The sequence below is a fragment of the Solanum lycopersicum genome, chromosome 2 (genome assembly GCF_036512215.1).
Source record: "Solanum lycopersicum chromosome 2, SLM_r2.1".
Classification (NCBI taxonomy): Eukaryota; Viridiplantae; Streptophyta; class Magnoliopsida; order Solanales; family Solanaceae; genus Solanum; species Solanum lycopersicum.
The window spans coordinates 63,635,049-63,649,899 of record NC_090801.1 but is presented as its reverse complement, the minus strand read 5'-3'; the positions used below and the strand labels follow the sequence as shown (position 1 = coordinate 63,649,899).

At 35.7% G+C, this 14,851-nt stretch overlaps 1 protein-coding gene and 1 long non-coding RNA gene across 4 annotated transcripts; one reads left to right on the top strand and one right to left on the bottom strand.

The window, feature by feature from the left end:
• Nucleotides 1-625: 625 nt before the first annotated feature.
• Nucleotides 626-2,044, top strand: LOC138342189 (uncharacterized). The gene is made up of 5 exons (XM_069294402.1): nucleotides 626-670; nucleotides 778-873; nucleotides 939-1,310; nucleotides 1,402-1,684; nucleotides 1,809-2,044. Exons 1-5 carry the CDS (start codon nucleotides 626-628, stop codon nucleotides 2,042-2,044), a joined length of 1,032 nt encoding a protein of 343 aa, XP_069150503.1.
• A 1,458-nt stretch (nucleotides 2,045-3,502) lies between these two features.
• Nucleotides 3,503-14,276, bottom strand: LOC104645751 (uncharacterized). Of its 3 annotated transcripts, none has more exons than XR_003245496.2 (7): nucleotides 12,814-14,276; nucleotides 12,493-12,629; nucleotides 10,400-12,403; nucleotides 6,421-10,291; nucleotides 5,986-6,189; nucleotides 5,596-5,896; nucleotides 3,503-4,533 (listed from the first exon to the last, which is right to left on the bottom strand). It is a non-coding gene; the product is annotated as an uncharacterized lncRNA (long non-coding RNA). The 3 variants fall into 3 exon arrangements; XR_011214858.1 differs by having other exon boundaries at nucleotides 6,421-11,622; nucleotides 11,805-12,403; XR_003245495.2 differs by having other exon boundaries at nucleotides 6,421-12,403.
• Nucleotides 14,277-14,851: the final 575 nt, after the last annotated feature.

The window sequence follows — 14,851 nt, the reverse complement described above, 5'->3', positions numbered from 1 at the left end:
TAGGAAGCATTGGGTGTTTATTGAAGTTTGCTCATTTTTTAATTTTGTTTCTTAGGCCAAGTGCGTAGAGACGGGTGAATCTGTTGCAATAAAGGTGGTGTTACAGGAAAAACATGTGTGTATGCTTGATCATCCTAATGTTGTTCACCTGTTTCTATGCTTACTAGTGAGTAGAATGAGGTTTACCTTAACCTTGTTTTGGAGTATGGTGTACCGAGTTTCAAAGCACTACAGCCGAGTAAACCATCATATATGTACAATTGTAAACATACCAGGTAAGCATTTGGGTGATTAGCTTAATTTCTTTTCGTAATTATCGTTGTGCAGCTATGTCGGGAGACTGCCAAAGTTCTCCAACAGGTTGATAAAAAGTTTATTCTGATTGTGGCGAGCACACCAGCTTATCAGGTCTATTTTGTGCTTTTACATAGTCCAATATGGTCTTTCTCTGGTTGTCATGAATTTCCTGAAACACTGTTGCCAATGACAAACAGTTGACGCTGATATTTACGTTTTTACATTCACGCTAGCGTTGATGTTGACATTTACGTTTATGTTAGCGTTCATGCTGACGTTGACGTTGATATTCGCGTTAACGTTAACGTTTACGTTTACTTTCGCACTAATGTTGACGTTCATATTGACATTGACGTCGCCGTTGACGATCACGGTGACGTTGATATTTACGTTGGCGCTGAAGTTGATGTTGACGTTAACGTTCACGTAGACGTTCATATTAGCGTTCACATAGATGTTAAAGTTCTGGTTGACGTTCAGGTTAATGTTGATATTGATGTTCATGTTGACGTTGACGTTTATGATGATGTTTATGTTGATGTTTACGTTGACGTTGACGATCGCATTCATGTTGATGTATACGTTGAATTTTACGTTTACGTTGAGGTTGACGTTCACATTGATTTGACATTCACGCACAGAGTCACGTTGATGTTCACGTTCACATTTATGTTGACGAACACGTTTACATTTACGCTCATGTTGACGTTGACATTCACACTTACGTTTACGTTCAAGCTGATGTTGACGTTTACGTTCACATTAATGTTCAAGTTCACGTTGACGTTAACATTCACAATGATGTAGACATTAACGTTAGCATTCACGTTGACTTTGACGTTGACGCTGACGTTCACGTTGACGTTTTCGATTATGTTAACATTGATGTCGAAGATAACAGTCACGTTCATACTGACTTACACGTTGAAGTTCATGTTCACGTTGATGTTCATGTATACGTTCACATTGACGTTCTCATTCACGTTTATATTGATGTTCACGCTGATGTTGACGTTCACATATACATTTACTTTCACGTTGATGTTGACATTTACGTTTCATTGACGTTCAAGTTCACATTGACGTTGACATCAGGTGATGTAGACGTTAACGTTTAGTATTCACGTTGACGTTGACGTTGTCAATTACGTTAACATTGACGTTCATATTGACGTTGACGTTCATATTGACATTGATGTTGACCTTCACATTGACATTGACGCTGAGGTTAACGTTAATGTTGACGATCACGCTGACATTGATGTTTACGTTGACGCTGACGTTAACGTTCAAGTTGATGTTAACATATACGTTCATGTTCACATTGGCGTTCACTTAAACATTGACGTTGACGTTCACATTGACATTGATGTGTCTATTCACATTGGCATTGATGTGTCTGTTCACATTAACGATCACGTTACATTTATGTATACGTTGAAGTTTACATTTACGTTTAGGTTGACGTTGACTTTCACGTTGATGTTGACGTTCATATTGACATTGATTAGTCGTTCACAATCACCTTGACATTGACGTTGAGTTTCACGTTGACAATCACGCTAATGTTGATGTCTACGTTCACATTGACGTTGATGTTCACGTTGACGTAGACGTGTACGTCAACGTTCATGTTGAAGTTGAAGTTGACGTTGACATTCACGCTAGTGCCGATGTTGACGTTTACATTTACGTTAGCGTTCATGTTGACATTGACGCTAACATTCACGTTGATGTTTACATTTAAACGTTGAAGTTGTCGTTTACGTTTACTTTCACGCTGAGATTGATGTTTACATTGAATTGACGTTGATGTTAATATTAACATTGACGTTGACGTTCAAGTTGACATTGACGCTAATGTTGACGTTAACGTTCAAGTTGACGATGTTGACGTTCACATTGACGATGTTGACGCTGAGTTTACGTTAATGTTGATGTTTACGTTGACATTGACATTTATGTTTACCTAGACGTTTACGTTGACAATTACGTTCACATTGACGTAGACGTTGAACTTCACGTTTACATTGAGGTTGACATTGACGTTCATGTAGACATTGACGTTGATTAGTCGTTCATGTTGATGTTGACGTTCATGGTCACATTGATGTTTACGTTGAGTTTTACGTTTACGTTCACATTCACGTTAGCTCTAACGTTGACATTCATGTTTATGTTAGTGTTCATGCTAATGTTAACATTCACGTTCACATTCACGTTGACGTTAACATAGACGTTGACGCTCATGTTGCCGTTCAAATTAACGTTGACGTTAACATTTACATTAATGTTTATGTTGACGTTTACGTTTACATTGAGACGATCACATCACGTTGATGTACACGTTGAAGTTTACATTTATGTTGACGTTTATGGAAACAATTTTCTTTTAAATGGGTTAAAACCATTACTCAAACCATATTTGAACAAATTCATATTTAATCATATTCTATTTGCGTGAATTGTAATTCAAACTATTTTTACTCAATTCATATTCGATCCTTATCACCCATACTCTTTAACCAAGTATGTCACTATCAAAGATTCCACAAACAATCCTAGCCAAAACATTCATTAGACAACTTTCTTCACTAAAGAAAAGTCATCGTAAAAAATCACAAGACATTGTAACTTTGAACATACGAAACCACTAAAGCAAAAGAATATGAACTACATTAGGAATTGCAAACAAGAAACATCAACAATTCAAAAAAGATCTTGAAATACAACACTAAAATCCATCAAAAAAGAGATAGAGGACCAATTTGTAGACTTAAAAATTCGACAAAACCAAATATTCCCACGAGACCACTTTGAGGTCACCTTTTATATCTAAATTTTATTTTTTACCTTGAATTATGTGGATGATTTGTAGTTATCATTGTGATTTATAAGAACGTTTTAACTATCGATTATTGAAAATGAAATCTTTTAACTACAAACTATAATTTTATTTTACCTCTTCTACAAAATTATTGCATCTTACAAAATACACATGTATACGCACAGTATGAAAGTAAATTAATGTAAAATAGATTCAAAGTCATTTTGTTTCACATATGAAATGTTATGAAGGCTAGGATGTCCATCACTTATAAATATGTACGATTGATGAATATGTGAATAACAATATGAATAGTTAGGATATAAACATAGTCCAACAACTTCTTCTTTTTTTTCCTTGGAACAACCTCCAGAAAATTTTGCAATTGATACTCTACTGGTCTATCGAGTAAACTCGTTCATGTACAATAATAGCTCACAAATTACATTAGCAATACCCAAAAAGGCATCAAGCTACAAGTTGCAAAGTTTAAAAGTGTATAGAACAAGGACAGAGATTTGTTGCTCATTCTTGTATTCAACAAGGGGTCGTTTAGTTTAGTGTATTAGAAAAAATAATACAAACATTAACTTTGTGTATTACAAATACTTTGTTTTCTACTCTTTTCCAACCTGCATTATAAGGTTGTACCCCGTTGAATACAACATCTCATTGTTTTGGCCCAGAAAATCCATATGTGATTCTCAAGTGTCTTTTGACTATAGACTAATAATATAATATCAACACAAATCATTCATCTCACAATTCCATAATCGTTCAAGCATCTACATGACAGAGAAACAAGCTTCTTAACAGTATACACTTTTATAATGGAAGAAAAGTGAATTTCTCAAGGTCCAAATACCACAGTTGGCTACTGATGTGGATGGTTATAATGATATTTACTCACACAATAAAAATCTCTCTTTGAAGTGAAGAGAGAAACTTGTTTCCTTTGATTAAAAAGAACAAGACAAAGCAAATTGTTCACATCACAAACACATCAAACACAAACTGAAGGTGACTACAAATTGGAGGCAAATGTGTAAAAAAACTTGCGAAATCGAACATCTTATCAGCTAGAATTATATTTCTAGATTCTTATGGTCAATTCTTATGATAGGGACTAGGGACTATCTATGCAGATACTAAGATTATAACGTGACGGGTTGATGGCAAGTTGTCTTAAAATGCTAATCTATGCAAGGAGACAAACCATTGTAATTGTTAATGCTAATCTATGCAAGGAGACAAACCATTGTAATTGTTTATCCAGTACGCAGGGGAAATATTCTCCACCTGACTGCTACCATGAAAAACTTTTGCTCCACATCCAACTGTATCAGCTGTTTTGGCAGTTCAACCAAGACAACCTCTACAGGCTTCATGCCTAGCATGCTTCCATGAACCTGTGCACAATATTCCAGGATATGATTTGAGAGAATAGTTGTGGCATGCACACAGGATCATCTGAGTGCCATGTCGCAAAAAGATCACAAGGATCACGAAATCTATGAAAAGATGACGATTTTTAAATGGACAAGTTGCTTTGAAATCAGAGGCCCATGTTTAATGAGGAACTGTTTGGGAATGTGATGTGTTTGAGCATAAAAATACATTTGGTCATAAAGGTTTGAGTGGAAAAGCACTTTGATAAGTCGAAACACAATTTTGTGGATATTACTGTTTCTTATGCAGCCAGTTCAACAAACGTTATACTGTTTATGAGGAAGTTTATGCTGAGATTTATATTTGCTAATGAGTCCAACCAAACTATCCCTAAAATAATTATGCGGAAAGTTATGCTAAGATTTATATTTGCTAAACCAAATGATCCCTAAGAGAAACAATCGTTTTAAGTAAATGCGCAATAAGGAAATTCCAAGAAACCAAGAGTGGCCGACTATGCAAAGTACAGAATAGACCCGATCAATTATAGCACGTGTTGTGCTTGCCACAATCGGAATAAACTTCTTATCAACCTGTTGGGAGAACTTTGGCAATGCAAGACGACATCAGAAAGGACATGGAGTATAATATCCTGATTCTTAAGACTCTCTATTCAAGTACCCTTCTGCATCTCATAATGGAAAAGGTAAAAACCCGTCATCTTAAAAAAATAGAGAAGAAGTCACAAGAATATCCGACATATAGCTATGATACTCAACTATAACTTCTGGACGGAAGTCCATCTATTTTATCCCAGAATATAAGAACCTTAGATTTTTTGTTGGAATGTCAATTTTATTACAAGATCAGAACAAAAGGACGGAATTTGAAAGAGACTATGTGGACTAGGAGACTTAGAAAGACACGTTGTAATCTCTAATACTTACATGATTAATAATGAACGCAGTCCAAGATAAAATCTTGAAAAGTGGGTGAAAGAAATTCAGCTAATTAACTGAAACATGCACTAGGGAAAATTCAGCTCTTATTTAGGTCAGGAACAAAAGGCAAGAATGGTTTACCTTCTTTTGACTCTCTATCGTGTGTACTTGTGCACTCCCCATCAGCTTGTAATTTGCTACTCAAGATGTTAACAAGTTCCCTTTTCAGAAGAAAGAAACTTCAGGTCGTGTGAGTTGTTACTGACATATTTGATTGAAACCTAACACTTCCAAGAAATTTGATAACATTATATTTCGTCAGAGAATACACCACCACCACAACTTGGGGTGGAAGATTGATTACATTGATGAGGTGACTGCTGTGGAAGCTCCCAGCAGATAGCTTCTGCAGAATGATGCAGTCCCCTTACTGCTCTAGTTTCTGCACAATCGAACAGAACATTAATTAGCAGCACACGTTTTCTGTCATCATTGATTATTAACACAAATAAGCACTCAAGGACAAATTACCTGGCATGAGTGGCACATTATGAACAGTCTTAATACTGTTATTTCCTGCTGCCTTCCTTGAAGACACATTCATGGCAAATAATTTATTCTTGCTTTGGTAAAAGGGAGAGCTGAATGATTTCTTCTACTTTTTGTCTTCAACATAAGCTCATCCGTTTTACTAGATTTCAGCATCAATCTATTTATGCGAGACCACATAAGGACCTGAGATGTATAGAGCTTGAATAAACCACCCCTTTTCATTCAATTTTGTGCTGTAAAGCCAAACAAGTTTACCCTACTAAAAGTAAAACCACAATAAAAGAACATCTGTAAAAAGATACTAATGAACACAAACTGTTAAACAGCCTATCAGCTGAGTAATGTATGCAATCCTACAGTAGCATCAGTTACGAAAAAATAATGTCAGTTCAACATTCTGCAAAAAAAGATTACCATATCTTTTTGCCATAAAACCCTGTCCATCTCGTAAAACAGATGATCCTTAAAAAGAAGGTACAACGTCAGATGATCCTTCAAAAGAAAATACAACTTCAAATGATCCTTCAAAAGAAAGTACAACTTCAGATGATCCTTCAAAAGAAAGTAAAACTTCTGATGATTCCTCAAAAGAAAGTATATTTTCAGATGATCCTTCAAAAGAAAGTAAAACTTCAGAGATCCTTCAAAAGAAAGTAAAACATCAGATGCTCCTTCAAAAGAAAGTTTAACTTCAGATGATCATTCAAAAGAAATTACAACTTCAGATGATCCTTCAAAAGAAAGATAAACTTCAGATGATCCATCAAAAGAAAATACAACTTCAAAGGGTGAAGTAATATAATAAATTGAACAGAACTTACTCCACATCAAAGTGCATTAGATCAATGTCAAAGAAACTAACACTTACCATTGTCATTCACCTTAATATAGCATTTCCCAATTCCAAGAGCACCAAATACCTGGTTGAAACTAGGTTAAATTCAATCTAGGAGTGCACTACATATGAGAATAACAAACATAAAAAGAACAGTCCTATAAGGAAGTAAATCTCATGGAAAAAAGAAATGGAATATTGATAAAGGAATATTCATCTGGGATAAAAAATTATGATGCTAGAATGGAACATCATACTAAGAGGAGAAAAGGTCTATCGATTTTCATATAAAGCATATGCCCTCGTCATCAGGAGTAGGTAATGAAGGAACATAAGAATTCATTGAAGAGCCTCACTGCTCATTTGCCATATTCTCAACAGCACATCAATTGACCCTAAAAAACATTAACAAAATCAGAAAACATATAACAAGTCTAGACCATGTAACGAAAAATGGCCACTGAGGGCATTTACGGAAGTCTGTCCAATCGAGTGTTTTCATCCTAAATACTACAAATCACAACTTCTTACGATTCAACTACTTAAATTTTTTTTAGAGGTTGTGCTAGTGGGGCCTTCAAGAACAAAAGATGGAGGTACACTACGAATGAAATGCATTAGAACTGCAAATCAGAAGGGTGTGGGTTCAATATATCCCACATAATCATGGAAAAGATATTGCCCCTTATGCATAGTAAAGGTGTAAATTTACCCTTTTACCTTTTTTCTTTAGCAAATTGAGGCTCAGATGTGCTATGTAAGGCCAAAGAGAAGTCAACCACGCCATGGCTGCAATACACGATTACATGTGTGAGATATGATTCTCAATTACAGGCCATAGCGGGTTGCCCCGCCAAGATACGGGTTGAGTAATGTCTCAATGCCCAAAGTCAGTTAGCCCAGAAATCATCACTGCCTCTTCAATAATTTTCATGGTCATGTTGTAGTGTAGTTGTGTGTACTGCCTTAAGAGCATACGCGTAAGGGTGAAAAAATGCAAAGAAACCTAGAAACTGAAGTGTACTCTCTCTGTCTTTTTCTTTTTTTAGGGATGTTGTTTTGTTATGAAAAAATGGAGAATCATAGGTGAAGCATACAGAGAACGGAAACCACCCTTGATAGAAATCCCATACTCTCTGCCGCCTCATTCTTGCCTTTTAAGCCTAACGTAAAAAAGGGAATTCACAAGACTTCAAGCGTCTTTTCGCCAATTCTTTCTCCTAAGGCTCAGATATGTTATAAAACCAGGAAAAAGGAGACAAAGCAACCACAATGGCTGCAGACCTCGGTTGCAAAACGGAGATGCCTCAACGGGTTGCCTCGCAGGGTAGCTCCAATGCCTGACCCAACTCTGTACAGTCGAGAAGTTGTCCAACAAGAGCGTACAACTTCAGGTGATCCTTTATAAAAGAAGGTGCAGCTTCAGGTGATCTTTCAAAAGAAGGTTCAACTTCAGATGATCCTTTAAAAGAAAGTAAACATCTGATGACCCTTCAAAAGAAAGTAAACATCAGATGATCCTTCAAAAGAAAGTAGACGTCAGGTGATCCTTCAAAAGAAAGTAAACATAAGATGATCTTTCAAAAGAAAGTACAATTTCAGATAACGAAGTAATACACAATAAAGTATACAGAACTTACTGCACATCAAAGTGCATTAGATCAATGTCAAAGAAAGTAATACTTACCATTGCCGTCCACCTTACCATTGCAGATCTCAATGCCTATAGCACCACATACCTGGTGGACATGAAGGTCCTGATGCCGATAGCAACACATACCTGGTGGAAACAAATCTTGAAAAGGTAAAAACAAATTCTTTAGCATCCTTAACACGCATTCCTCAAAAGCCGATTAAATCAGGAAATGTGAAAGTAGAAACTACATTGCCAAAAGGCAAAACGAGTAGAAAAACCTGAACAAGCTGATCCTCATCCAGTGAAGATAAACTCACTAAAACATGAAACCTCTCCACATATTCATATGCAGTGAGATCAACACTTTCTACCTAGATACAAAAAACAATGTCAAATCCAATTTACAATGCATTTGGTTTCTATAATTTCACGAGAACAAAGAGTCGTTAGATCTACAAAATAGTGATCCGGAAAGAAAACTATGCACAAGTCACAGGGATCTCCTCACAGATTCCAGTAGTGATGATGATTGATGTGACTACAGCATCAGTTAGACCGCCAATTTTCATGTTGGTTCGAACTGGTGCTCCAAATCCAATTGAAAAATCTTATCGTCTGGGAGTAAAGGAATGATAAGTTGAACCATAATATATCACTTAACCTAAATATGTTCCATGAAATTAATTTTGTTTGACAGATTCTCTAAACCAACAAAAGCACCACCAAAGGAAATTTTCAGTGTCCATATGCAAATTAGTATATGGAAAATATAAAGAGCAATCAGCATCTTAAAAGAACAGTGATGAGCTATTGAGCAGGTATGTTTCAGCTCGTTAGACTTTCACATCAAGTTCGTAGATGATTGCTGCAAGGCATATAAACAAGAATTTGACTCGACTCCCCCATCAAACAAGGTTACACAAAACAACTTGAACTATGCAATTGCCAAACTTGTTTGGTCTCAAACCAAGTAAAGCATCAACAAGGAAAGCAAAATATTTGGCAAACCTATGGTGATTATGCGATAGGATCTCTAATATGAAAAAGATTACATTCATTTTAGTAAGGGTCAATAATAAGCATCTCTAGTCCCAAGCCAGGAACAGCAGAAGAAACAACAAATGGAAAAGGTTAAACCATTTAACAAGGAAAATGAAATATAATAAATGCTACAGAGGTCTTAAAGACTCACCTCGATTCCCAACTCCAAAACAACTACATAATAAATGCCAGCACAAAATCTCACATTAAATTCCACAGAGGCTTTTAAAGGCTCCAAAATCAAAGCATATAAAGATCTTGAGAAGTTTAGGCTATACAAAAACAGTGGATCTTGAATGTATAATATGACAGAGACAAGTATTAGAGAATGTTATACATGGATGTTGACTGCTTGGGAATCAGATTTAAAGAATGTTGCAAAATTTAGTGCAATGGAATTTCTGGTAAATGGCAAGTTCCATAGACTCGTTGTGTGATGAAAATCTAAACAAAGATCGTAACTTACCTGATAAATGATCTTGAAGCTTGAATTTGGTCTGCTGAGTAGTAATTGGCAACAAATTTCAAAAAAGACTCACAAATTCAATGTTACCTAATATCAAAATAAACGTACCAATTCTTGCTCTGGATCAAGATAGGTTGCTGACCTCATTCTTTCAGACAGGACCTGATAATCCAATAAGTAACAGACTCCAAGTTGAAATGACTCTCCAATGAGTTTTTAGACAATCATTACCTACCCACACAGTTCTTCCAGACGAACTCGCTCATCTGCCCTGATAGGTTGTTGGCCTCATTTTTCCAGACAGGACCTGATAATTCTCAGCAGACACTCAGAGAATGCAAGACCCTCTTTGGGCTTCCAGATTACAAATGCAAAACAAAAGATCAATCAGATCAGAATACAGCTTGAACTTTACCTTCAAAACCTTATGATATCCATTTGGCCTCCCATGAGTTTTGGTAACAATTCCACCAAAGAAACATCAGAAATAGAGCTCAGTCACGGTATTGGGACGGGTACTACTCTACGTATCCGAAACTACCGGTATTGGTCCGTCCCGGTTCCGATACGGTTCCGGGTTGTGGTTCTCGCTTCCATGCCAGTTCCGGTTAGTCCCGGTCCGGTAGTCCCAGTCCAGGTCCCGGTCCCGTTGCCACACTTAAGTAGAACTCGGAGCCTCTCCTTTTAGGCCAAAGCTTGCTGGTAAAGCATGCATATCATCAGAGAAGAACCATTAAACCCCAAATGAGACAAGTACTGTTATACAAAGCGATGGAGGATAGTCGGCACCTGATTCCACTACACCTATTGGCAAAAGTAACAACAAAGGTAAAGGTGTAGCCATTCAAGAATATGATAGTGATGACGACTACCGGCTCTTATACGATGATTGATTGTAATACATTCTCACCCATCAAACAAAGCAGCAGTTTCATACTCATGCTCAAGTTTTACATGTTAATCAGCTGTACTCTCATTTTTGTCATGTTCTTCTACATTATCCTCTAAAACATTTCTGCAATTCAGGGACCATGCAATTAACATCTATTACATTTTCTCCGTTCCTTTTGATAGATCGCAGAGCTTCACTTGGGAGAAAGTTTAATTTGTAGCTGAAACCCTTGCTCTCTTGAAATGTTTATTGTTAGTGTTTAATGAGGTGAATTCAAGATTTAAAACTTTAAGAATTCAACTTCTAAGGTACTAAGTAATGAATTTTTACATGTAAATCGATATTCCGTGTGGGGTACATTGGATTCAGGTAAACTAGACGTTGTAACTCTAAATACATCAGGTCAGGAATGCTTGGGTAAGTAAAAAATCAGAAGAGTAAGTTCAAGTTGGGAGAATTGTCAGTCTTAGAAGCAGCAAAGACATTGTAATAAGAAATACAACACTCCACTCAGTAAAACAAATATGTACGACATGTCATTGTTAACATTGACCTGTTTAGTTTTGCAACCAAAAGAAGCTAGAAACGTGGTTTTGCATTGTTGTCAGATAACAAACGGAATATTATTTTGTTCTCTGGGAACTGCTGTGACACAAGGGCATTGCTCGTCGGGGGGGCCTCTTTAATACTTCGAACTCCAATACGATTAGTAAAAGATAATGATGCTTAGGCAGTTCTAACTTCACCTACATTAGAGTTTCAAAAAATGATCAGGTGTTTTGATATATTTTTTACAGAAAACAACCCAAACCAAGTTTTACAAAACAATCTCTAAATCCAAACTCAATTCTACAACAATAAATCCAAAGACTCCCACTCGTTTCCCAACCCCAAAAAATTAAATAATAACTGCCAACAAAAAACTCACCTTAAATTCCATAGAGTTCATTGACAGCTCCAGTGTCAAATCATATAAAGATCGTGAGCAGTTTAGGTTAAAAAAACAGTGGATATATTTGAGATTGACTTCGCTGCTCATAGTCAGAAGCACTGCCAAAAGTCATTGCTATCTTATTAAGTAATTTATGTAGCTGGAATAACAAAGATGGACCTTTCAATATCAACAAAATTGCAGGAGACATTGGGATGCACAAGGGCGATTCTTAGTAGGGACTCTTTCAGAGAATGTAAGACACCCCCTTAGGGCTTCCAGATTATATATGCAAACTAAAAGATCAATAAGAACAGAGTACAGCGTTAGAAGTGAAGTGTGTAAATCAATATTTTTTATTCGTTTGAATTGTGAGAGAACTAGAAGTATTTGGAGTGCATTTGCTTCCTTCGAACTGGCTGGTTGTAAAATACATCAGGAACAACAAATGCAAAAAGTAAAATCCCAACAAATTTCCTTACTAGCAAACAACAGTCAACTCTTGTCCCAGGTAGCCTCATACAGCCTCATACAGAAATACCTGTTGTACCAACATCTTGTCTACAATTATCAATTCCAAAGTGCAAATACTTGCCCTGTAAACAATGGGAAGAACAAAGAACAAGTTAGTAGTTTAGTACCTATTCTAACGGATACTACCAACTAAAACTCAAAAGAACTTCACCGTCAAAATCTTCCCATGAGTTTTTGTAACAATTTTCAACAAGGAAACGTCAGAAGTAGAACTCAGAGCATCTCCTTTAAGGCCAAAGCTTGCTGGGAAAGCATGCATATCATCTGAATGGCAGTATTTTGATGTCGCTGGTATTAAGCAAGCATACCAAACCATAGTTAAAATGGTCAGACGAAAAGGAAGCATAATAAATAAGAGAACATCTTTAAGTAATGCATGCAATCCTATAGACTACAACAACCACTCCAAGTTATGAACATCTAATTTAACTTTTAGATCTACAAAAGAAATTATGTACAGAAGCATCAATACCATAGAAAAGATGGTGTCAACCCAGCATTTTGCACAAAGATTACCATATCTTTCTCCCATCAGCACCAGCCATTTTGTGGGAGACCAGATGCTTCAAAAAAAAAAAAAAATCAGCTGATGAAATAAAATAAAAAATTAAGCAGAACCTTCTGCACACCAAAATGCATCGGGTCTAGGAGTACACGATTTCCATGAAATTTTACACCCATTTTTCTGCATTTTATATAATGCTTTTCCGTTTCTGTTTTTGGGCATTCAACAGGGCATGGACATCTTCAGAAAGGCATTGAAACAACAAGTTATTTCAGGCCTAAAATAGCCTTGAAAATGACCCACCACCAGTCCTATGATGATGAATTTTTGGTCAATAACCTTCTTGACTCTCCAATGACTTTGCTGAAGACAAAATTGAGCAACTAGACGAACACCCAACTGGATTTAGCACCCCAAACTCATCCTCTGTTTCAACCTAGACGAAAATGGAGGCTGAAAATAAAAAGTCCCATCGGTCACTGCCTTTTGTGCAAGCCACAGACAAATTCACAGGTGCAATCAGTCTAATTGATTAAAACTGCATGAAGGCACGACTTGCCACCGTTAGTCACTTGACTATGACGTTCTCAGCAGACTTTTACTGATTCTCAAATGAAAACAATAACAAACAATCAAAGTCAAAAAGTCTAGACCATGTAAAGGAAGATGGTCAGTGAAGGCGTTTACAAAGTCTGTCTGTCTTATAATTAAACTACTTAATTCAAAGTACTAGTAATCACAACTTCTTATAATTAGAGTTGTCCGAGTGGGTTCAAGAACAACTCCACGTCAATGACTTTGTTGCACCAGCATAGAGCTGTTGAAACACTCCTAAACAACCCTTGTGAAAACATAATGACATTGAACTACAAATAGCCTCACGCATTCGCTTAATGTCCCAAGAAAAGTAAAAACAGATTCTTGAACAAACTTAACACTCACGGCTAGAATAATAACATAATTTTTTTAAAAAATAGAAAAGATTTCTTCAAGATCCTAAAATATGGTTAAAGAATACCAATGTAGTAATTTTAAAAAAAGACGAGTTCTTGATTTTTCTAAAATAAAGAATTCCAATATAACTTCAAAAAGACGACAATTTCTTGGTTTTTTCTCTAAGAAGGAATGTATGCAAGAACTCAAAGATAATCTGGATAATTAAGTTCTCGAATTTTCCTTGTTTCTTTTTTTAATCGAGAGTGATACCGGAATCATCGGGGATTCTAAGATTTGGGGTTTAGGATTTTGATCGGAATCGTCACTGGGACAGCAATCCAGTGGAGAATTCTTGATCTTGATCGGCCATCGACAGCATGCGTGATTTCCAATAAACTCATGTTGTCGGATGGAAAAATACCAGATCGGAAAATTGATCTTGATCGGAAAATTGATCTTGATCGGCCATCGTCACCGGAGAGCAGTGACACGGAGTAGTCAATGTTACGCTTGTGAGTCGTAAAATTAGCGGCTACCTTTATTTATAGTTTTCAGAAACGCGGAAAAAAAAGTACGCGAAAAAAAAAACTACGTATAGATTATAGTTAATGCAAATTACAAAATATATTATTTTTAATTTTAATAATAATAATAATAATAATATATGGAGCCTTTTTTGCTTTTTAGTTGTTTTATATAAAATTTCAGGATTGTTTAATAATTTAACTTAAGTTAAAAATATAAGTTTTATTATTTTTTTGAAAAAAGGACAAAATTAAATCAATTAAAATTCTTATCGACTTCTAAAATTTTTGATTTTTTTTAAGTGTATCTAATTAAGCATTATTTTATCAAATAATATTAATTTTTAGTCATTTCTAATAATAGATTTATTAACTATTATTTAGATTTAGAAAGTAATTAAAAAAAGCTCTATTTAAAAATATTTTAGATTTAAAAAGTAACTAAAAAAAACTCAAAAATATTTTAGATTCAGCAAGTAACTAAAAAAACTCAATTTTAAAATATTTTAGATTTAAAAAGAAACTAAAAAAAGCTCTATTTCAAA